Source organism: Somniosus microcephalus, chromosome 2, assembly GCF_052327205.1.
Source record: "Somniosus microcephalus isolate GS21.2 chromosome 2, FLI_Smic_1.0, whole genome shotgun sequence".
Lineage (NCBI taxonomy): Eukaryota > Metazoa > Chordata > Chondrichthyes > Squaliformes > Somniosidae > Somniosus > Somniosus microcephalus.
This window is the reverse complement of record NC_140988.1, coordinates 102,434,307-102,459,760: the sequence shown is the minus strand read 5'-3', so window position 1 is coordinate 102,459,760 and position 25,454 is coordinate 102,434,307. Positions and strand designations below refer to the sequence as shown.

The 25,454-nt window shown below is 47.0% G+C and overlaps 2 protein-coding genes across 11 annotated transcripts in view; one reads left to right on the top strand and one right to left on the bottom strand.

Annotated features, from left to right (window-relative positions):
* Positions 1-25,454, top strand: part of fbxw7 (F-box and WD repeat domain containing 7) — a 632,150-nt gene that overhangs the window by 381,420 nt on the left and 225,276 nt on the right. The gene's annotated exons all lie outside the window — the stretch shown is intronic.
* The window catches only part of gatb (glutamyl-tRNA(Gln) amidotransferase, subunit B), a 76,339-nt gene that overhangs the window by 42,226 nt on the left and 8,659 nt on the right, over positions 1-25,454 (bottom strand). Inside the window, exons 2-4 of the mRNA XM_086011813.1 lie at positions 11,970-12,114; positions 4,273-4,386; positions 767-965 (exon numbers count right to left, since the gene is read on the bottom strand). Of these exons, the coding sequence (XP_085867939.1) occupies positions 767-965; positions 4,273-4,386; positions 11,970-12,114 (458 nt within the window). The remainder of the gene's footprint in view (positions 1-766; positions 966-4,272; positions 4,387-11,969; positions 12,115-25,454) is intronic.

Below are 25,454 nucleotides of genomic sequence, written 5' to 3'. Positions count from 1 at the left end.
AGGGAAGAGTCGGAGATGGACCATGTGAAGGTGAGGGAAGGGTGGAAATTGGAGGCAAAGTGAATGCAATTGTCTAGTCCCTAGAATCTGGCATGAGCCAACCCCCCTGGAATTCTTCCGCTACTCCCTGACACCTTATACACCATGTTTGTCTGTTCAACAAAGACAGACAACACAGGAAACCTAAAGGATCCCTGGAATGAGTCCCAGGTAACCATTAACTGGTGAGCGATATGGAAATAGGCCCTAAGCACTACCACCTGCAGAAAGTAAATCCTCCAAGCAGCACTCCTGACAAGGTCATTGGCACTTATCACTGAAACAAAAATACTTGAAATAGAAATTATAGCCATCTGTATATTAAAAAACGGCTGTTATTTTATTTTCACTCTTCACTTGGAGAATAGTCTGAAGCAGTGGAAGAATTTGTAGGCTGATTATCAGTCTGACAGGCCGTGACATGAATGCTCGTTCCATGGCCGTAACCACCTTTATATTAGCCGAAAGGGTGGTTAGTCCTATACAACGGAAGGGTTTTATGGGCTCCCACAACCCATACGATGAGGGTGGGCCACCTATTCCAACCGGACGCAGGTATCCTACTGCAGGTCAACTCAGAATTCAAACCCGGAGCTGTCTAGGGCGGGGATCAAACCCTGCACCTTCTGACTGACAGGTGGGAATGCTACCACTAAGCCAAAGGCTCACTCCTTAAAAATGAGTGAAGTGCCCACTTTGTACTGTCAAATTTACTCTGCACACCTACCAGCCCTATTTAAGTCGATTAATGTTTGGGTTCTTGCATCATCATGGAGACTTTTGCCACTATCCTGTTCCAGTTGGATCTGTTTGATTCGCACCAATTTAGGTATCATATGGTTCCTGTTCTTCCCAACACAAAGGCTGTATGCAAGACTTCCACTGACGCCAATTGGACATCTCTGCTGTGTTATCTGATATCCAACCTACAAGCATAACAACAAATACTTCTTAAAATGTTTGCAGGATTCTTGACTTCAACTGGACCAAATTCAGAGATTTAACTGTCATGAATCTTTAATATAAAGTATATAAATGGCCTTCAGGATGTGCTGATAAAAGAACAAAAACAATTCAACAATATTTTTTTTTTTTTTTTGAGCCTCTATTTGCACTTCTCTTCGCACAGCAAATTTGCATTATTAAGCTGCCACCAACAACAGCAGCCTTGTTGTTGGAGGTAGCATGGTAAAATAAATGAGGTGACACATTTGCCTTTGCAACACTGTGTGCTGATAGTTTCATTTGTTCTTTGTAACATTATAGAAACTAAAGCAGCACAATAGGAATCTAATACAAAACAGCTAACAAAACAGCTAAAAAAAAGCAGAGATAAAGTCTAAAGCAAATAGAGGGTCGGAAGGACGGGGGTAGCAATAAAATTAGTACAGCATAAACATTCACGTACAAACTTCCATGCCATTTACTTTTCAATTCAGTTGCACAGTTGTAGAGAACTGCTGGATAGCGGCGAGAGTCATTCCTGACTGCTGTTGTATGCCTTCTGCTAACTGGGCAAAGCCCACAGCATCTGGTGGTGTGTATGCACACGAGTTCTGCAGGGGAGGGGAAAGAGAATCCTTTGGGATATTTTGGGGCGCTGCTGCCATCAACTTTACATGCCTTCAGCAGCTGGTCAGAAGGGCACTCACTGGTGGATTCCCAGGTCACTCAGCTGGTTCAAACATATATGAACATACAAAAATGATGGGCAGGAAAAGACCAACTGGAAGCCTACACCATGGTGGCTGGACCATCATGTCTAAACACTCCTTCCCTTCCCTCCAACCCCCACTGCATCCGCCCCCGCAGCCATGTAATCTCCTGGGAGGGGCAAAAGAAACAGAAAAAACAAGGCCCCGCCCCCGACCTATGCTGCATTAATTGATTTTGGCTGGGATGGTGGTAGGAGGCCTACAATTGGCCTCAATACCACTGTGTTTGGGAGAGGGAGAAAAATTGGCTCTGAAACTGTATCCCATCACCTTCAAGAGAAGATGGGAGGAAATTGGCAGAAAATGGAAGGAAAATTGATATTTTAAAAACAAAGGCCATTGGCAAAGCTCTGTAAGCAGATCACTGATCCAACATCTTGGTGGCTGAAGCACAGGACCTAAAGACACTGGGGAGAAGTCAGAGTGTGTGCTGTGGGTAGGGAAAAAGAGGTCAAGGGCCAAGTGCAGGAAACTATCACAGTTGAACAGAATAGGAGAGAAAAGTTGCCCCAGTAAAGGGAATTGACATTTAATGATTCAATCACTACAAAAATTAAGATGTTCTCTGAAAAAAGTGGCTCAAGTAGTTTGCAATATTAATACAAATATTTCATATCAATGTCAAGCAAAAGATCAAGCACACAGCACCATCATCCCAATGAGAAACAGTACTTTGTTATTTAAGGTTTTGCATTTAATGTTGTAAGGGAAGATTAGTTGCTACCAGAAATTATGATTTCGGATATTTTGAAAACATATCAAATAGTTGTGAAGAAAAAAAGCGCTTCTCAGCGACTTTTAATCCATTCAAACACTATGAAGTAATATATAAAAGGTGTGCCATTTTCCTGCAACACAAACTGAAGTACAGTTCAATGCAGGTAGATAAGATTGCGCTACAGCAGCTCAAATTGCAGGATCCGTACAGCGCATATATTTTTTTAATGGCCTAAGTGAGATCAATAAACCTAAGTATCAAAACTTAAGGCAAGCTTTTTTCTTTGGTTGGGTGGGAAATATGAAGCCTATGCACTGATTTGGAGAAGGTTTTATCACACAAAGGTCCAAAGAAACTCTAAAGCTGTTAAAGGAGAAGAAGGAAGTTTTACCGCAAGTACTTTCCCAATATTTTTGTGAAAATATATAATTTATAAAAATGCATTACCATTTTTAAACAAGTCTGAATTTTCTGCCCCAATTTTTCCCTTCTGACTGCTCTGATGATGTCACAGAATGATACAGCACAGGAGGCCATTCGGCCCTTCGTGCCTGTGCCAGCTCTTTGGTAGAGCTATCCAATTAGTCCCACTCCCCTGCTCTTTCCCCATAGCCCTGCATTTTTTTCCCTTCCAAGTATTTATCCAATTCCCTTTTGAAAGTTACGACTGAATCTGCTTCCACCACCCTTTCGGGCAGTGCATTCGGATCACAACAACTCGCTGCGTAAAAAATGTTTTCCTCATGTCGCCTCTAGTTCTTTTGCCAATCATCTTAACTCTGTGTCCTCAGGTTACTGGCCCTTCTGTCAATGGAAACAGTTTCTCCTTATTTACTCCATCAAAACCCTTCATGATTTTGAACACGTCTACCAAATCTCCCCATAACCTTCTCTGCTCGAAGGAGAACAAACCCAGCTTTCCTAGTCTCTCCACATCACTGAAGTCTCTCATCCCTGGTGTCATTCCAGTAAATCTCTTCCTCACCCTCTCCAAGGCCTTGACATCCTTCCTAAAGTGTGCTGCCCAGAATTGAACAGCTGAGGCCTAACCAGTGTTTCATAAAGGTTTATCATAACTTCCTTGCTTTTGTACTCCATGCCTTTATTAATAAAGCCAGAATCCCATGTGTTTTAACAGCCTTCTCAACTTGTCCTGCCACCTGCAAAGATTTGTGTACATATACCCCAGATCTGTTCCTGCATCCCTTTAAAATTGTACCATTTAGTTTTTATTGCCTCTCCTCATTCTTCCGACTAAAATGTTATCATTTCACACATCTCTGTATTAAATTTCATCTGCCATGTGTCTGCCCATTTCACCAGTCTATCTATGTCCTGTTGAAGTCGGTTACTATCCTCATTGTTTACTACGTTTCCGAGTTTCGTGCCATCTGCAACTTTGAATTTATGTCCTGTATGATGGGAAGGCACCACAGAACTCATGGATCAGCTTCGTTCATTTTAACGGGGGTGGGGTCACAACTTTAGATTGCCCCAGTAATGTGTCTGAAGACAGTTGACCCTAGGAACACTGTACTGGGCTGAGTATATTGAATACTTTGCCAGTAACTTAATGTCTCAACATCGAACATTATGAAGCAGAAAAATGCAGACAGCAAGTGTTTTATTATAATTGTTTCATTAGCAACAGCAAAATCCCAAGTGTGCGGCAGCGATTCAGTCAGCTAAGCACATCAGAGAACAACAGCATCCCATTCCAGTGTAACTTAAAAAAAAATCAAGTCAGGTCAAAAAATTACCCACTTAATAGAAGTTATTTTAAACTGTGCACAAGCTTACTGGCAAGTCAGCGTAGAAGTAGTGTTTTCTGTCAAACGTAGATTTCTTATTAATGGTACAGTTTAGGGCTAAGCCAGTCATCACAGCTCCTTCCACACAGTGTTTGTTAAGAACCTTTTGAGGGTGAAGAAATATAATTGTTATACTGTAAACATACAGGCATTCAATTCAAAAACATGTTCTGTACCAACTGAAGGCACCATTTTAAGAAGCAAATGTATCCACTATCACAAAAACAAACTGCATAATTTTATACTAGTACCTGCTGAGGTAACATCTCCTAATAAGAGACCTAGGCCGGAATTTTGCTTAGCTGGGCGGGTCCGGTGCGGGCGGTGTCAGTGGTAGGTCGCGACCCGGCTGCTGGCTCCATCTCGCTGCTGAAAATGAACTTACCTTAATGGGGCCTATTAAGCCCGCCCAGCATGTTACCCGGCCCAATGAGATGGAGCAGGTCTGGTTACATCATTCATGAAGCGTTTTCAGCCGGGATCTTTAAAAGGGACCATGGCCGCATTACATTTGAAGTTTCATCGAACATAGTGCTGTCAGTGCACTGCAGCATTGGAGTGCTGCAAACACTGACAATGACTGCACAGAGGCAGAGGGCTGCACCTAGGTTCTCCGATGACTCCCACCATATGCTTATGGAGGGAGTCAGAGCACGTAGGGAGGTCCTCTTCCCTTTCGATGGACGGAAGAGACCTCCCATGGAGACCAAGATAGCCTGCAGAGGAGGTCACAAGCAGAGATGTGGTCAGGAGGACCTTGTGCAGTGCCACAAATATTTCAATGATCTCATAAGATCGGGAAACTTTAGTACAAAGCCACACTCAACTGCACCCTGCTGTGCCCCTCATCACATCCTCATCACTCTGCCATCCCTACCCTACGCTTGCACATCCTTACTCACACCAACATACCTTGCACCTCCACCCATGCCTCTCTATCTACATTATCATATCCCCATCTTACTAGCCACACCTCACACTCACTCTCATCCTAGTGCAATCATACCATCTAACAACACACAAGGGTAGTCACTTGGGTGTTTTATCAGATGTTTATGTAAAGTTTCTGTTAATGTGGTGTCAAATATAAAAAATCTTTATTTTCAACACTTTCCGATCTTGGACAGATTTGTGTGCACCTTTGGAAGTGGCTTAGTGAGTTGCAGTGAATGGTGAGACATAACGGTACTCCCTGCAATGGTGATAAGTGTGAAAGGAATGGCTTGGTCATTGTCGATATTTTATATGGTTTTTGTCGTGGGGTGGTACCAACCTGGCGCATCATGTGGCAGCCATATGGGTGTACAACGTAAAGTTAACTAAATCTGGCTAAGATGAGGCCATCCCTGGCCTCCCGGGCAGCAATGTGCTCGGGTGCTGATGCCGTGTGTCCTGTATAGCATCATGTGGAGAAGGTTGGTGGTGGTGTTGTTGGTGCTGCTGGTGTGCCTGCTGCTGCTGGCATTGGGGCTTGTCGTGGTCTGATTCTAAGGACCAAGGTGAGACAGTATAAACGGCACCCATGTTGATGGAATAGATGGCAGGTGAAGTACAGATGACAGAAGCATTCTGTCAATGGTGAGAGGTTTCTTCCAATGAGGTGGCACTGGATGGCGACTTTGCTGGAAACTCTTGCAGCCTGCAGAAGCTGTGCTGGAAATGGACTGAGCAACAGCTTCTGCCTGAGGAAAGTGATCATCTGTCAGGTGGGGGCTTTTTACTGTACATTTGATGCTGTCAAGTAATCAGCTGGAGCAAAGGCCATGGAACTCCCACTTCAGGTTGACAGACGTGGTTCCCGAGCTGCATGAATCCCGTGGCTATGCAAGGAAATTTAAAAAGCAAGTGAAAAAAGGCTAAGTACCTGTAAACTACCTGATAATTAGCTCAATTGTGCTGGTTGGGTCGGCTCCACGATGACAGACGCGTCTGGGGAAAAAGCATGTGGGAGCGAGCTGACAGCGGGTTCCCAATCCGGTTAAAAATAACAGCTTTCCCACTCGACCTGCCACCAATCGCACCCGATACCATCCCAGAAAATCCCGGCCATTAAGTTCTAATTCTGTTGTGAGTCAGCATGATGAATATCACAAATCTTCAGATTGTGAGGCTCTTCTTCACAGCTCAATATTGCATTGCTATTCACAATGGACTTAATGTGGGTGTATATAAGATCATAATGAGATTGTAAGCCAGTGAAGGTCACACGCAACTGCATGCAGTGCAGAATGTGGAACAAATTTAGAGACATAAAACAAAATCAATTTGATGTCAACTTGACTTCTGCTGAAATCATTAAAAAACTAGAAAAGAAAACACCTAAACCAGTGAAGGTTACAATTGATTTGTGTAAAAGAAAAGGCTCTGCTTCAACGTGTGAGCTATGCAAAGACTGGTGTTGAATCTTGGCATGCTGCAATGAACCAATGAACATAAATTGATCCCACCCCCTCAGTTATGTTTTTAACATAATAAAACATCCCAAGGTGCTTCACAAGAGTGTTATCAAACAAAATTTGACATTGAGCCACATAAGAGATATTATGGCAAATGACCAAAAGCTTGGTCAAAGAAGTAGGTTTTAAGGAGCTTCTTTAAAGGAGGAGAGAGAGGTAGAAAGGCGGAGAGGTTTAGGGAGGGAACTCCAGAGGTTAGGGCCTTGGCAGCTGAAGGCATGGCCACCAATGGTAGAGCAATTAAAATCTGGGATGTGCAATAGGTCAGAATTGGAGAAGTGCAGATATCTTGGAGGGTTATAGGGCTGGAGGAGATTAGAAACTTGAGATCTAAGTAGACAACTTAAATGGTTAAATGTTAGACAAATGATGACGCAAACGTTGCAATGGCAACCAGCATGATTTGTTCTACTTTTTCTAATAAATTACTTCAGCTTCAAAAACCTCCAAGTTATTTTTACTATTTGCGTGGCAGTGTAATGTAAAATTGTCTGCATCATAATTCACTTAGCTCCGAGAGATCAATTTTCTTACTAATCATTTACCTTTGATGTATTGATTTAGTGCAGAAATTATCGTGGTAAAAATAAATTCATGTCGAACAGCCCTCGCACAACTATTATTTTGCTGTAAAATTTTCAAGTTTACAGTATTATAAAATCCAGTGCCTGAGGGGCACCTCTGTTATACAACTATCTTTTCAGGTTTTTAAAAACAATCTAAATATTAACCCTCTATTTAGAGGACCAAATGCTAAATTAATTATAATATTTAATACTGTAATCAAACTGGTTAGTGTAAGGACCGTTTTGTGTGTCGACTAAGGCATCACTCAGTCCTAAATAACAACAGAAAATGCTGGAAATACTCAGCAGGCCAGGCAGCATCCGTGGAGAGAGAAACAGAGTTAATGTTTCAAGTCTGGGACCCTCCATCAGAACTGAAAAAAGCTGGAGATGTAACAGATATTAAGCAGGTGCACAGACAGGGGAGGGGGAGGAAGGAATTGAAGGAGCATACTGTGCTTATGCAAGAGGCACGAAAGATAAAATGTTGCAAATGGGAATGTCAAAATAATACAGCATGAAAAATGGGGGCAGGGGTTATTGTTTGAAATTGTTGAACTCAATGTTGAGCCCAGAAGGCTGTAAAGTGCCTAATCGAAAGATGAGGTGCTGTGCCTCGAGCTTAACTGGAACAATGTAATAGGCCGAGGACAGAGAGATCAGATTGGGAGTGAAGCAGAGAATTAAAGTGGCAGGAGACCGGAAGCTCAGGGTCACCCTTATGGACAGAACGGAGGTGTTCCGCAAAGCGGTCGCCCAATCTGCGTTTGGTCTCCCCAATGTAGAGGAGACCGCATCGTGAGCAGCGAATACAGTATATTAAATTGCAAGAAGTACAAGTAAATCGCTATTTTCACCTGGAAGGGGTGTTTGGGGCTGTAATGAAATCTGTTTGTCTTGATCCTGTATTGGTTTTGCACTCATGTATATTACCCTCCCCCACCGTGTATAGTTTCACTTCCTCTTTCCCGACTAACCTGGGAGGTTCCAGGTCTTGGCTGTTGGCTCCGCCCCTGACTTCTCTTACATAAAGATCCCAGGATCTGTATGACTCATTCCTGTGAACCAGTCGGCGTGTTGAGATGTTAGCTCTGATCTTAGTGATTAAAAGCCAACTTGTTTAAGTCTATAACTTCTAGTTTTGTGGTTATTGAAGGCCCATCAGGGGCCCTGGACAGTGGGAAGGGAGGAGGTAAAAGGGCATGTGTTGCATCTCCTGCGCTTGCACGGGAAGGTGCCAGGTGAAGGGGAAGGGCTGTTAGGGGTGGCTGAGGAGTGGACCAGGGTGTCGCGGAGGGAGCGGTCCCTTCGGAATGCTGAAAAGGGAGGTGAGGGGAAGATGCGTTTGGTGGCGGGATCATGTTGGAGGTGGCGGAGGATGATCCGTTGAATGTGGAGGCTGGTGGGGTGAAAGGTGAGGACAAGAGGAACCCTATCGTGGTTCTGGGAGGGAGGGGAAGGGGTGAGAGCAGAAGTGCGGGAAATGGAACGGACACGGTCAAGGGCCGTGTCAACCACAGTAGAGGGGAATCCTCGGTTGAGGAAAAAGACATGTCAGAAGCACTGGTATGGAAGGTGGCATCATCAGAACAGACGCGGCAGAGACGGAGAAACTGGGAGAATGGAAGAGAGTCCATACAGGAAGTGGGGTGGGAGGAAGTGTAGTCCAGGTAGCTGTGGGAGTCAGTGGGCTTGTAGTGGATGTTTGTCGAAAGCCAATCACCAGAAATGGAGACGGAGAAGTCAAGGAAGGGAAGAGAAGAGTCGGAGATGGACCATGTGAAGGTGAGGGAAGGGTGGAAATTGGAAGTAAAGTGAATGAACTTATCTAGTTCAGGGCGAGAGCAAGAAACGGCACCGATACAGTCATCGATGTACCAGAAAAGAGGTGAGGGAGGGGACCCGAGTAGGACTGGAACAAAGAATGTTCCACATATCCCATGAAAAGGCAGGGATAGCTAAGGCCCATGCGGGTTCCCATAGCAACACCTTTAATTTGGAGGAAGTGAGTGGAGTCAGAGGAGAAGTTGTTCAATGCGAGAACAAGTTCAGCCAGGCGGAGGAGGGTGGTGGTGGATGGGGACTGGTTGGGCCTCTGTTCAAGGAAGAAGTGGAGCGCCCTCAGGCCGTCCTGATGGGGGATGGAGGTGTAGAGGGATTGGACGTCCATAGTGAAAAGGAGACACTGAACGCCAACTCTCCGACACCTCCTCCTACCTCCGCCTGGACCATGACCCCACTAGCAAACATCAAGCCATTGTTTCCAAGACTGTCACTGACCTCATCTCCTCTGGAGATCTTCCCCCCCACGGCTGCCAACCTCATAGTTCCCCAACCCCGCACAGCCCGCTTTTACCTCCTTCCCAAGATCCACAAACAGGACTGCCCTGGTAGACCCATCGTTTCAGTCTGTTCTTGCCCCACGGAACTTATCGCCTCCTATCTCGACTCTATTTTTTCTCCCCTTGTCCAGTCTCTTCCCACCTACATTCACGACTCTTCTGACGCCCTCTGTCACTTTAACAGTTTCCTGGCCCCAACCGTCTCCTTTTCACTATGGACGTTCAATCCCTCTACACCTCCATCCCCCACCAGGACGGCCTGAGGGCGCTCCACTTCTTCCTTGAACAGAGGCCCAACCAGTCCCCATCCACCACCACCCTCCTCCGCCTGGCTGAACTTGTTCTCGCATTGAACAACTTCTCCTCTGACTCCACTCACTTCCTCCAAATTAAAGGTGTTGCTATGGGAACCCGCATGGGCCTTAGCTATCCCTGCCTTTTCATGGGATATGTGGAACATTCTTTGTTCCAGTCCTACTCGGGTCCCCTCCCTCACCTCTTTTCTGGTACATCAATGACTGTATCGGTGCCGTTTCTTGCTCTCGCCCTGAACTAGATAAGTTCATTCACTTTACTTCCAATTTCCACCCTTCCCTCACCTTCACATGGTCCATCTCCGACTCTTCTCTTCCCTTCCTTGGCTTCTCCGTCTCCATCTCTGGGGATAGGTTATTGACAAACATTCACTACAAGCCCACTGACTCTTTTCCATTCTCCCAGTTTCTCCATCTCCGCCGCGTCTGTTCCGACGATGCCACCTTCCATACCAGTGCTTCCGACATGTCTTTCTTTTTCCTCAACTGAAGATTCCCCTCTACTGTGGTTGACACGGCCCTTGAACGTGTCCGTTCCATTTCCCGCACTTCTGCTCTCACCCCTTCCCTTCCTTCCCAGAACCACAATAGAGTTCCCCTTGTCTTCACCTTTCACCCCACCAGCCTCCACACTCAACGGATCATCCTCTGCCATTTCCGCCACCTCCAACGCAATCCCACCACCAAACGCATCTTCCCCTCATCTCCTTTTAGCATTCCGAAGGGGCTGCTCCCTCCGCAACACCACTCCTTAATCACCCCTAACCCTTCCCCTGGCACCTTCCCGTGCAAGCGCAGGAGATGCAACACATGCCCTTTTACCTCCTCCCTTCCTACTGTCCAGGGCCCCAAACACCTCTTCCAGGTGAAACAGTGATTTACTTGTACTTCTTGCAATTTAATATACTGTATTCGCTGCTCACGATGCGGTCTCCTCTACATTGGGGAGACCAAATGCAGATTGGGCGACCGCTTTGCGGAACACCTCCGTTCAGTCCGTAAGGGTGACCCTGAGCTTCCGGTCACCTGTCACTTTAATTCTCTGCTTCACTCCCACTCTGATCTCTCTGTCCTCAGCCTATTACATTGTTCTAATGAAGCTCAACCTAAGCTCGAGGAACAACACCTCATCTTTTGATTAGGCACTTTACAGCCTTCTGGGCTCAACATTGAGTTCAACAATTTCAAACTATAACCCCTGCTCCCATTTTTCATGCTGTATTATTTTGCCATTCCCATTTGCAACATTTTATCTTTCCTGCCTCTTACATAAGTACGGTATATTCCTTCAATTCCTTCCTCCCCTCCCAACCTCCCCCCTTGTCTCTGCACCTGTTTATCTGTTACATCGCCAGCTTTTTCCAGTTCTGATGAAGGGTCCCAGACCTGAAACGTTAACTCTGTTTCTCTCTCCACGGATGCTGCCTGGCCTGCTGAGTATTTCCAGCATTTTCTGTTGTTATTTCAGATTTCCAACATCCGCAGTATTTTGCTATTGTATCACTCAGTCCTAGATCTAAAACCCCTAGTTGATTCCTTAGTGAGGAAAAAACTAAGAGTTAAGGATTCATCTAGCTCCTTGGCATGTATTTGACAGGGTACCAAAATCCAGCTTTCTTACAACTGTAGGCATGAGCAGTTTGCAGCCATTCTGATATTGTATGCCAACATTGACTGGAGCACCAGCATATCATGTCCATCATGCCACCCAGTAATTCCCTTTAACTTTGCAGTAATATAATCCTCATATTCCTTATACCATTTTCTTTCGCTATGAATTGTAGTTTTCTTATTCAGATAACAGCAAGAGACAAGGTGCCTAACATTTCACATCATTCGAAGAGAGAGAGACTGGTTTATGTAGGAGGAAGGCACAATCTATGACAAATAACTCAATTTGGCAAGAGGTATCTTGTAGGAATCCTATCCAAAGAACGTTATATAAAGCACCATTATTTCTACCTCAACAAGTACAGTATAGCGACATTTAATATTTAAAAATACTCACTGGTAATGTGCCTGGAAGTGAAGCATCTAAAAATGATACCAATGAATTTGGAGGTGCTGAAAATTGTACCTGGGACCCAGAGAAAAGTTTGGAGTTGCAACATAACTGAGCATGTACTTCCAATCCCACAACTCCCATCCATTTGCTGGAAGAAAAAAATGATTATTTATAAAGCATGAGAAATAAACATGATCAATAAACAAAATTACAATTGTCTTACAGAACCAACTACAACCTACCTACCTGACAGCCTAAAAGAAATACCTCAAAATCACATAAGTAGCAATAAAATTCATACAAACATTTAAATGTAATATCCTGTGGTTTATGAAAAGAGACGCATACCTTAATTTGTGTTTACTGCCAACAATGTCATGCAAAAATAAAATTAAAACAATTTGATTAATTGAAAATGTAGTAACACTTTTGCTACACTGCCTGAACATCATCTTGCTTGTGGAATAGCTGAACAAAGCTGCAACATCCCACGTACCCGTTTCCAGGAAAAATAAGCTTTACAGGCCTAGAAATTCAGTTGAGCGCGCCAGCCGTTAGCGCCTTAGGAGGAGTAGATCTCGAGCGCTAGGCGCTTATCGCCCGGGCGCAGCGCGATCTGCGCCTCTCCCCAACTTCAGGACACATTTAGCGCCGGCGCAAAGTCTTAGCGCGCGCCCTGCTGCGCGCGCAGATTATGACGTCATTTAATAGTGCAACGCCCTTTGTGCGCCCCAAACCGGAACTTCACTCGCGCCGGCCCATTGTGCGCCGGGCGGCCCGAGCGACTGTGAAGTGGAACGGTACACAGGCCAGCTGGGCTGGGGGGAGCGCTAATTAAAGGGCACTTACCCAGCAGTATAAAGGCCAGCCATTTTGCAGCATTCACTCTTGTGCAACGGCTTTTTGGACACAGACCAAGGAGGAGAGTTTACTGGTTTGGACCAACACTTGGACAGGTATTTTTGGCTCAGGCCAGAGCTTACCAATTATCTTTGCCTTCATTCAGAGCTCAGTGTTTGCCAGCATATAATGGGGGCTGCATTGGGTGGCAACGCTGAATTTCAGCCTTATGCCAGAAGGGCTTACAGACGCCGTGAGAGAGTGGCAGCCCTGGCTAGACGCAGAGGGGGCAACAGGCGTCGCCAACTGAGGCCTTACCCACGCAGGGTATACCGCCAGCAGACCTCCTATCTGACCATGTCTGCCGCGATGTGTGTTAGGAGGCTGCGATTCCGAAGGGAGGTGGTTGCAGACATCTGCCGGCTGCTTCAGAGAGATCTGCAGCCACAGCTGATGCGCAGGACGTCTCTGTCGGTGGCAGTGAAGGTGACGGTGGCTCTCAACTTCTATGCCTCCGGCTCCTTCCAATCCGCTACTGGGGACATCGCTAACATCTCCCAGTTCGCCGTGCATTGCTGCATTCGCCAGGTGACCGAAGCCCTTTTCAGAAGGAGACATCAATTCATCTCCTTCCCCATGACCCTGGACAAGCAGCAGCAGCGTGCAGTGGGGTTTGCAAGAATAGCGGGCTTCCCCATGGTGCAGGGCGCCATTGACTGCACGCATGTGGCTTTGCGGGCACCTCTTGAGCATGCCGAGGATTACCGCAACCGGAAGGGCTACCATTCCCTCAATGTACAGCTGGTGTGTAACCACAGGCAGCGCATCCTAGCTGTCAATGCCCGCTTTCCAGGCAGCAGCCACGATGCCTTTATCCTGCGACAGACAACTGTGGCTGACATGTTCCAGGCACAGCCTCCCCCAAGAGGATGGCTTATCGGGGACAAAGGTTATCCTTTGTGTACCTGGCTCATGACCCCGCTCCGCACGCCCACGACCCCTGCTGAAGAGGCATACAACGAGAGCCATCAAGCGACGAGGAACCTCATAGAACAAACAATCGGCGTGCTCAAGCAACGGTTCCGCTGTCTCGATCGCTCCGGGGGAGCCCTCCAGTATTCGCAGGATCGAGTCTCCCAATTCGTCGTCGTTTGCTGCATGCTGCACAACCTGGCTATCCGCAGGACTCAGGCACTGCCACCTCACGTTGGACCACCACCTCAGGAGGAGGAGCAGGAGGAGCATGAGGACGACGAGGACGAGGAGTACCAGCCCAGGAGGGACGCACAAGGTCCAAGGGCCGCCCGTCGGCGGCTTATTGAACGTCACTTCTAGGCCCCCTGTCAGGGAATGGCTTGTGCCAATGATAGAGCATGATTGCAGCCGCTCCGCAAGCCCTCAGCCGGTTAAGGCAACAAACACTTCAAAGATCAAACATGGACAATGTGAATAAATAAAATGCTTTATTGTACAAACTCTGGGCCCTTCCCACATGAAAACCAAAAACAGACGAAACCCCCAAAAAACACTCAAACACATTACTCGCTCCCACAACCTGGAGAGGATTAACAAAATAGGGCAACTAAAATGGCCGTCATTCTCGGCCTTCGTCCAAAACAAACATCACATCATCGGCCTTCAAAAAACAAACATCCAATTCTCGGCCTTAAGAAACAAACACAAATGGCCACACATTCGACTATTTGGCCCGCTAGGGCGATGCCTTGGCCATCTTTGGGTGGCCCCTGCCCGCCCTGCTGCTCCGCCTCAAAGTAAGGCCATTGGCTGCTGCAAGGCTGGGGGCAGGCTCCTGAGGGGCACATGTCGTGACGGCAGATGCCCTTGGGGGTCGGCCTAGTCGAGGTCTGGCCGTCGAGCGGGCGGCTGTTGATTGCTGCAGCTGTGGCTGGCCAGCATCAGTCGCTGCAGCAGCTCCTGGCAGCTCCACTGGGGGACTGGCAGTGGCGGCTGGAGGAATGGCGGCAAGCTGGCGGATGGCAGGCGCTCGCTGGTCGCCTGAGACACTGGCACTCGCCCGGGCCAGCACTGCAGCATGCGCACCAATCTGCCGAGGGACAGACCGCTGTGCTGCTGCAGCGCGCCGGGTGCCCTGGCGATGCCTGGCTGACACAGCGAGTGTGGCAGCAGTGAGTGCCCGTGTTGACCTGTTCACTGACCGCATCAGAGCAGCCAGTGACTGGACGGCACCACTGATCACCTGGCCAGTCGCTGACAGAGCTGCCCCGAATTCCGCCCGACTCGCTGCCTGATCTGCCCGGTATTCCGCCCGACTGGTGGCCTCTGAGGGCCCGAACTCGGCCACACTCCGAGAGAGGGAATCGATGGACTCAGGCAACCGTGCCACTGCCGCCATGAGCTCCGTGTGCCGGCGCTCCGAGTCCGCGGACAAGTCTTCGAGGCGTTCCATCTCCTCGGCGAAGAGCATCTCCTGACTGGAGGCCGGACTCTCCCTCTGGGGAGAAGGCCGCCGAGCTGGCCGACCCTTCCTGCGTTGCTGGAGGCCGCTGGGCCCAGCAATTGGACTCCCCTCCGACGCATCCCCCCTCTGGGGAGAAGGCCGCCGAGCTTCCACCCCCCTCCCGCCTTTCTGCAGCCCGCAGGTCCCAGGAGCTCCCCTCCCCTTCGACACTTCCGCCACGCTGCCCTCCAGGGAAGACGTGTCCCCTACATTGGCCTGGGTGGCCGCGGCTGAGGGTTCCCCTGATAGGCCGCCTTCCTCTTGCTCCTCCTCCTGCTCCTCTTCGGAGGGTCTGTCACTGGCAAGTTGAGGGACCTCCTCTTGACCATCTGAAAGCAGGAAGGCACAAGAGTAGCTTTAGAGTGAGGAGAGGGCGTCAGTGCGGGATGCATGAGTGGTGGCATTCAGCGCATTGGTCGGACAGTGGCAAAGGATGTAGATCTGATGCGCAAGTGGGACGAGAGAGGTGCAAAAGGTGATGTCCTTACCATTGCTGCCCAGAACAGGGTCGGCATCTCCACATGCAACGGGCCCAATCACCCGGCCACCCATGAGGCGCTCCACGCGATGTTGCAGATCGGTGAGTGGCTGGATATGGGGTTGGCCTCCCCCGGTCGCAGTCCGGCTCTTGCGATTATTCGCCAGCTTGGCCTGCAAGAGAAAGGACGGCCTCTAAGTACAGTGTGTCGCCGTGATCTTGTGTGCACTGCCTCCCATGGTGGAATAGCTTGGCCAGTGTGTCGCCATGATCTGGTGTGCACTGCCTCCCATGGTGGAATAGCTTGGCCAGTGTGTTCAGTGCAGAATGTGCAATTGATGCTCATGCCTGTCCCATAGCTGCTGGATGAAGGCTGGCCATTAGAGCTTTCAGGTCCCTTTGCCCATAATGTGAGGTGCACATGCAAGGATGAGGAGGTCACTGGAAAGGGTACTCACCCTGACAATGCGTGTGAGGTCATTTAACTTTTTGCGGCATTGGGCACCGGTCCTGGGGACGTCGCTGTTGGCTGACAGCTTGCTGGCGACATGCCTCCAGGCTCTCCTGTAGACGCGGACCGTCGCCTTCTTGCCATTGTCCGGGTACAAAACATGGCGCCTCTTCTCCACAGCAGCAAGCAGCACACTCAGATCACGCTCTGAGAAGCGCTGCGCACGTTCACGGGCCTTCTCCATGTCTTCAGGCGCTATTTGGGTCCAGCAGCAGTGTTCAGGCCTAGCTGGAGGGCTCCACTATCCAGGGCGTGGCAGCAGACACAGTCGACCCTTCCCCCTTAAGAGCTGGCCGGCGCCAGGGTGTCTGCTGTCAATCACGAGATGGTCGCACCTGCACTGCGCCCGGCCTCGGCGCTATCGATCACCACCTCCGGCTTAGCGCCCAAAGAGAGGCGTCCAGCAGCAGTTTTAGCACTCGCCCGAACTCCTAGGGCAAAGCTAATGAATATCGGAGAAGTGGCATCGATTTGGCGGCGGCCGCAAACTTTAGCGGACGCCCCACTTTAGCGCCCCAAAAGTGGCGTCAATGAATTTCTAGGCCACAATTCCTTTACTAAGGTAGAGAGCTTATAGGAGGATATTATATACTGTTTTTACACCTATTCAGGCTCTTGATAATTTATTGGCGGTTATTTTCCTGGAGTCTCCTCTGCTCAAGCAATTAACAGGACTAAATATGCCCAAATATGGTGAGCTGGGTCATTTGAATGTCCTGGTCACACTAGAGAAGCGAGAGACCCCTGTTACAGTTGGATTTCTGGTGATGTTACACTTGCCCGTAAACTATCAATGGCTGTCATTACAATCAATGGCCAAATCATTAAAGTCAGTAAATAAAAGTAATCTTATAGAAATATAAATAGTTTAATTACATTACAATGGGTAAGCTATAAAAAATACAATTTTCTTGATCATAAAAGCTATCAATCTATATCAGTTCACCATATAAACAGAATAAATCTTCAACAGCAGCACTATATAATTAATTTCAATGTATATTTCTGACCAGTAGTTTATACATGATGCCTTATACTGCCCACAAGTGACTGGCAGAAACGTGTCATGATGCAATACTGTCATGAACCAAGACATACAAAGGTACCAAATCCATCAAAAACAAGCCTCCAACTTACGCTAAGAGTCAACAATGTCACTTTGCCTCTTACCCGAGTCAGAATGATGACGATCTCTTAATCTCTCCTGCCTTCTGTCCTATCACAAACCTTCCTTTTTGTTCTTTCATCCCCTCCCCCATTTCCCAACCACTACACTTGCTTAAAAATCTGTTCCATTTCCTGCTTTTTTCCAGTTCTGACGAAAGGTCATCGACCTGAAACGTTAACTCTGTTTCTCTCTTCACAGATGCTGCCTGACCTGCTGAGTGTCTCCAGCATTTTCTGTTTTTATTTCAGATTTCCAGCATCTGCAGTATTTTCTTTTTGTATTAGTGTTTAATTCACTGCCACCTCTCTTCCAGGAATGCCTACCTTGAAGAAGTTCTGCTCTTCTCTCCGACGGGATTTTCATTTGTCTTTTTTACCTTGTTCATCTTCATTGCTTTCTGTCTCCCTTCTCGTGTTTGATCAGGTATCTACCAAAACTCGCTTTCACAGCCACATATCTTTCCTCAGCAACTGTCTCCGGCTCCGACTCACTCCACGTGGATTCCAACTGAAATTCCACCCTTCGTGTTTTGGATCCACCCAGGACTACAGATATCTCCAAGATATTCAGCGTTCCTCGAACCACTGTTCTCGCCGTATCCTGAAATCCACGCTGAATGCCATGCGACGCCACATGAACACTTTCGACCTCTCTCTTCAGCAGCACCGACTCACTATCTCAAAGCTGTCCTGGTCCGCAGTTTCATTTCATCCATCACCTCATCCAGTGCTTTAACGAAAAACTTTTTTTCTTCTTTTCAGGTGTCAAGGATCGCAAGCTTCAACAACTCTTAGACACCAACGCCCCTCCGGAACCTTCTTCCCCTTCACTTTCCTCTGACCCCATCCCTTCTCCCAATCTCACCCCCTGCCGCGTTTTCACTATCCCCTCTGACCTTCCCCTCTCTGACCCCGAACGATCAATCATTAGCAAAGGCCTGAGCTTCATCCCCTTATGCCCCCACCTCAATGCATTTCGAGCTCGGCACAATGCTGAGCTCTTTTTCCGCCGCCTTCGTCTCCGTGCCCACTTCTTTGGCCAGGAGTCTTCCCCCCGCACGGATGACCCTTTCTCCCGCTTTCAGAATTCTCGTTCTACCTGGACCCCTCCCTCAGGCCTCTTACCCGCTCTAGATCTTTTCATTGCAAACTGCCAGCGTGACATCGGCCGTATCTATTTCTCTGCTCCCCTCACTCACTCCAACCTACCTCCCTCTGAACTTGCAGCACTCCATTCTCTCAGATCCAAACCCGACATTGTCATTAAACCTGCTGACAAGGGTGGTGCTGTTGTTGTTTGGCGAACCGACCTCTACCTAGCGGAAGCTGAACGCCAACTCTCCAACACCTCCTTCTACCTCCACCTGGACCATGACCCCAGTACCGAACATCAAACCACCATTTCCAAGACTGTCACTGACCTCATCTCCTCTGGAGATCTTCCCCCCACGGCTGCCAACCTCAGTTCCCCAACCCCGCACAGCCCGCTTCTACCTCCTTCCCAAGGTCCACAAATAGGACTGCCCTGGTAGACCCATCGTTTCAGCCTGTTCTTGCCCCACGGAACTTATCTCTTCCTATCTCGACTCTATTTTTTCTCCCCTTGTCCAGTCTCCTCCCACCTACATCCGTGACTCTTCCAACGCCCTCCGCCACTTTAACAGTTTCCAGATTCCTGGCCCCAACCACCTCCTTTTCACTATGGACGTACAATCCCTCTACACCTCCATCTCCCACCAGGATGGCCTGAGGGCGCGCCGCTTCTTCCTTGAACAGAGGCCCAACCAGTCCCCATCCACCACCACCCTCCTCCGCCTGGCTGAACTTGTTCTCACATTGAACAACTTCTCCTTTGACTCCACTCACTTCCTCCAAATAAAAGGTGTTGCTATGGAGACCCGCATGGGTCCTAGCTATGCCTGCCTTTTCGTGGGATATGTGGAACATTCTTTGTTTCGGTCCTACTCAGGTCCCTCCCTCACCTCCTTTTCCGGTACACTGATGACTATCGGTGCCGTTTCCTGCTCTCGCTCTGAACTAGACAATTTCATTCACTTTGCCTCCAATTTCCACCCTTCCCTCACCTTCACATGGTCCATCACCGACTCTTCCCCTCACTTCCTCGACTTCTCCGTCTCCATCTCTGGGGATAGGTTATTGTTAAACATTCACTACAAGCCCACTGACTCCCACAGCTACCTGGACTACACCTCCTCCCACCCCACCTCCTGTAAGGACTCTATTCCATTCTCCCAGTTTCTCCGTCTCTGCCGCATCTGCTCTGACGATGCCACCTTCCATACCAGTACTTCCGAGATGTCTTCCTTTTTCCTCAACCGAGGATTCCCCTCTACAGTGGTTGACACGGCCCCCTAACCTTGTCCGTTCTATCTCCCGCAATTCTGCCCTCACCCCTGCCCCTCCCTCCCGGAACCACGATAGAGTTCCCCTTGTCCTCACCTTTCACCCCACTAGCCTCCACATTCAACGGATCATCCTCCGCCATTTCCGCCACCTCCAGCGTGATCCCACCACCAAACGCATCTTCCCCTCACCTCCCCTTTCAGCATTCCGTAGGGACCTCTCCCTCCGCGACACCCTAGTCCACTCCTCTATCGCCCCCAACACCCCTTCCCCTTCGCCCGGCACCTTCCCGTGCAAGCGCAGGAGATGCAACACCTGCCCTTATACCTCCCCACTTCCCACTGTCCAGGGCCCCAAACACCCCTTCCAGGTGAAACAGCGATTTACTTGTACTTCTTGCAATTTAGTATACTGTATTCGCTGCTCACGATGCGATCGCCTCTACATTGGGGAGACCAAACGCAGATTGGGTGACTGCTTTGCAGAACACCTCCGTTCAGTCCGGAAGGGGGACCCCGAGCTTCTGGTCACCTGTCACTTTAATTCACCGCTCCACTCCCACTCAGACCTCACCGTCCTCGGGCTCTTGCATTGTTCCACGGAAGCTCAGCGTAAGCTCGAGGAACAGCACCTTATCTTTCGATTAGGCACTTTACAGTCTTCCGGACTCAACATTGAGTTCAACAATTTCAGATCATAATCCGGCCCCTATCATCTATATATATTTTTTATCCACACGTTTTGTTTGGCCTTCTGGTCTTCTCTCCCACATGGCAGCTGTCTTTCATTCTGCCAGCGCAATTTACATTTCATCTAGAGCCATCCTTTGTTTCTTAACCTGTCCCATTACCATCTCCTTTTGCCTTGAATATCTCTTAATGTCTCTTAATCTCTCCTGCCTTCTATCCTATCACAAACCTTCCCTTTTGTTCTTTCATCCCCTCCCCCATTTCCCAGCCACTACACTTGCTTAAAAATCTGTTCCATTTCCTGCTTTTTTCCAGTTCTGACGAAAGGTCATCGACCTGAAACGGTAACTCTGTTTCTCTCTTCACAGATGCTGCCTGACCTGCTGAGTGTCTCCATCATTTTGTTTTTATTTCAGAATGATGAGGATTCACGCCTACTGGAAGGGCATGAGCACATGATTTAGGCTGACACTTCAATGCAGTACCGAGGGAGTACTGAATTGTTGGAAAAAACATCCTTTGGATGAGGTGAAACTAGTTCAGGTCTGACTTTAAAGATCTCACGACACTATTCCATAAACAGCAGGGACCTCTCCAAGTATCTTGGTTAATATTGGTTCAACAACCAACACCACTATAACAGATTAACTGATCAATCACCTCATTGCTGTGGGGCCTTGCTGTGTGCAAATTGGCTGCTGCATTGCCTAACATAGCAGTCAGTGCACTTCAAAATTAATTAATTGGTTATGAAGCTTAATGCTTTCATTATAAAGTGCTTTAGAATGTTCTGAGAATGTGATACGACAATATATAAATGCATATTCTTTCTTTCTTTCTTTCTTTCTAATAATTGGACTTCAAAATAATTCATTGAACTTCTTTGGGACATTTCTGCGAGATGTGATAAGATACAACATAAATGCAAGTTGTTTAACAGTAATACCAATGGAAGTGTTGCAGCCAATTCCTGCTCTACAACCTACATCCTGCTTTAAAATGCCACTAGAAAAAAATAAGCTGAACTGCATCACCTAACTCCACATTGCTACACAACTAGAGCAGTAAATGTTGCCACAATAGCAACATCTTTTAAACTGTTTAAACAAATACACCAGGTGTACTGTATGAATAGAATATTAATTGAGTTGTATGGTTTACAAAAATTAAACTATGAGCCCCTGTAGTTTATTTCCCATAAAGCATGATCTCCTGCACTTTATTTTCCACTATATATATTTTCTACTCATAGGTGACTATAATCACTATGACTTTGCCGCCTGTGAGTTAGCCACTTGTGAGAAATACCCCGCACCACTTAGCTGGCTATGACTCATGTTCTGGGTAATCATAGTTTTTATAAACTTTTAATTTTGGTCTCTCCCTCTCCCCACAATGGTTTAGCAGGTATACACACTGCATGGGGTGATGGTCTGCTCATTCCAGGAAGTTTGCAGGTTCAATCTCTGGTCTATGCCTAGTTACTCAGCCTCAACTGGGACCATCATAAGTGCACCATTTGTGATCTCATTGTCCTTTGGATTGGGGAACGGGGAAGGAATTAACCAAGATTTCTGCTCCTCATTACTATCGTGCGACTCTTTCTGGAAAGTAACCATGTGCAGATGTCAGGAAAGATTTGACTCAGCTATTTTCTTTTCGTCTGAAATCACTGTCTTTAAGGATTTCAAACTTAAGAAATCTACACGCGCCTGTAGGGATTCTACTTGCCCAATGTGAAGTGCATACTCTCGCCATAGGGACACATCCCACCTATGTAGGTCCAAAGAACATTTGATTTAATTTGCATCGCCAAGTGTTTCATCTTGGTGCCATACAGTCATGTTTCCCATGAGGATGAATTTAAGAACATAAGATATATAAGAAATAGGAGCAGGAGTAGGCCATTTGGCCCTTCAAGCCTCCTCCGCCATTCAGTAAGATCATGGCTGATCTTCTACCTCATCGCCACTTTCCTGAACTATCCACATATCCCTCGATTCCCTTAATATTCAAAAATCAATCGATCTCGGTCTTGAATATACTCAACGACTGAGCCTCCACAGCCCTCTGGGGTAGGGAATTCCATTTGCCATGTTCTTGCCCACTCACCTAGCCTGTCTATATCCCCTTAAACCTCCTTATATCCTCCTCACAACTTAAATTCACACCTAGCTTTGTATCATCAGCAAACTTGGATATATTACTTTTGGTCCCCTCATCCAAATCATTGATGTAAATTGTGAATAGCTGAGGCCCAAGCACTGATCCTTGCAGTACCCCACTAGTTACAGCCTGCCAACCCAAAAATGACCTGTTTATTCCTACTCTCTGTTTTCTGTCCGTTAACCAATCCGCAATCCATGCTAGTATATTACCCCCATCCCATAAGCCCTAATTTTGTTTAATAACCTCGTGTGGCACCTTATCGAATGCCTTCTGAAAATCCAAATACACCACATCCACTGGTTCCCCCTTATCTATTCTGCTAGTTACAACCTCAAAAAACTCCAACAGATTTGTCAAACACGATTTCCCTTTCATAAATCCGTGTTGACTCTACCAATCCTATTATTATTATTTTCTAAGTGCCCTGTTACCACGTCCTTAATAATAGATTCTAGCATTTTCCCTACTACTGATGTCAGGCTAACTGGTCTGTAGTTCCCCGTTTTCTCTCTCCCTCCTTTCTTAAATAGTGGGGTTACATTTGCTTAGTTTATTTTGATGTTGAACTTATTAGAGCATTGTTCAGCCCTTTATGTACCCAAAAAATCTACATCTGTGTACAACAGACTGCAGTACAGTAAATGCCACAGTTTTCATGTGTTGAAAAAGTCTAAAATTAAAATTTATGTTCAAGAACAGCTGTGAGTATTGATCTAATTATATACTGTACACTAATTGAGTTACCCAACATAGACAAAATTGCATAATAAAACCTTGTAAATTGCTTTGCTAGACACTTTTAAAGGGGCACCATTTTCTTAAAAGGTGTTTGTAAACAAATGAAAATTGGTCTGCCAAACACGCAGTGCAGTGATGCGAATTTTTTTTATCGTGTCATTTGCTCTTCCTTTCTCCAACCAATAAAAACTAACAGATTAGCAAACACTTTTTCATTAAGGCTGCACCCCATTACAACATTTTTAAAACGTCAGACATTGTACATTATTCTTAAAAATCAGCAATTAAACACACAAAATGCAAATGTTTGTGTTAGGTAACTAAACAACAACAACAACAACTTGTATTTATATAGACAGAAAATGCTGGAAATACTCACGCGGTCAGGCAGCATCTATATGGAGCGAGAAACAGTTAACATTTCAGGTCAATGACCTTTCATCGATCTGAACGTTAACTGTTTTTCTCTCTCCACAGATGCTGCCTGGCTTGTTGAGTATTTCCAGCATTTTCCGTTTTTAGATCAGATTTCTAGCATCCGCATTATTCTGCTTATGTATTTATATAGTGCCTTTATCATAGTAAACCGTCCCAAGGCACATCACAGGAACGTTATCAAACAAAATTTGACACAGAGCCGCATAGGAGATATTAGGGCAGATGAGAGGTAGGTTTTAAGGAGCGTCTTAAAGAAGGAGAGGTAGAGAGGTTAGGGAGGGAATTTCAGAGCTTAGGGCCTTGGCAGCTGAAGGCACGGCTGTAGTGTATGTGCCTTTAAGAGCCCCATGTGTACTGTAATGCCGGTAATGGCCACTCGGGCTATATAAGCCTGTATATTGTGTTGTATCAGTTAGTTCCCCTCCAGACTTTGTTTAGTAAACACCTATGAAACCAACTCCTGTCTTCAGTGTCTCTATCAACACACAGACACAACAGTGGCGACGAATTGGAAACGGACTTACCTGCAATTCGGCAGCACCTCAAGGACATCGATTCCTCTGGCGTCCAAAGTTGAAGAAAAATCAAGAAAAAGAAAAAGCTGTGGTTTCACCAGCTAGCCAAGCTGGTGGCAGGTACTGCAATAATCCTTCCTGGGCGTTGGGCTGGGGCTCCAGCGGCTGTCTCTACAGCTGGGCCAAGCAGCGAAATCGGAGGCAAGCAGTAACAGACGGGGAGGGAGCACTCGGGTGACGGCCGGCGCTGCAAGCAGGTCGGCGTTCAGACCTAGAGAGTCCGGCGGGAACGAGTCTCCAACTGTAAATAAATAAATAAAAAGAACGGAAACCGCGGTGTCATCGGCAGCAGCGGCGGGAAAGCGCGGGAAGCGCCATATCTTTTCTGCAGAAAAGAAAGAAAAGCGCGGGAAGCGCCATTTTATTTCTAGGATGCCTAAGTCTGGCAATATTGATGCTTTTGATAACGAGATAGAGGATTGGACCACATATGTGGAAAGAGTGGAGGTATATTGCACCGCAAATGGAATAGAAGATGAAAAAAAAGCTTCAGTACTGCTAAATCTAATGGGCGCAAAGACATATGGGCTGTTACGAAATTTAATCACTCCAGCCAAACCAAAGGACAAGAATTTTAAAGAAATTGTTGATACCCTACAGGAGCACTTAAACCCAACACCGCTGCTGATAGCGGAACGATTCAAATTCTTCAATAGAAATCAACACAAGAATGAAAGTAACGCTGATTACCTCACCGAATTAAGAAAGCTATCAAGACACTGCCAATTCGGGGCAGGACTAGCAGATTATCTTCGACACAAATTCATCTGCGGTCTCTTAAGTGAAGGAACACAGAAAAGGCTGCTTTCTGAAAAAGATTTAACACTGGACAAGGCTTTCAGTATGGCTGTATCATACGAAGCAGCCGCAAGAGGAGCTGCAGAGATACAACAAAAGACACAGGACTTCGGCACCCATGAAATGACACAGGGTTGAGAGAGATGTTATCGCTGCGGCAGATCCACCCATGACCAGAGGGACTGCTGGTTCAAGGACAAAGCATGCAGGCAATGTGGAAAGATTGGACACATTGCACGGGT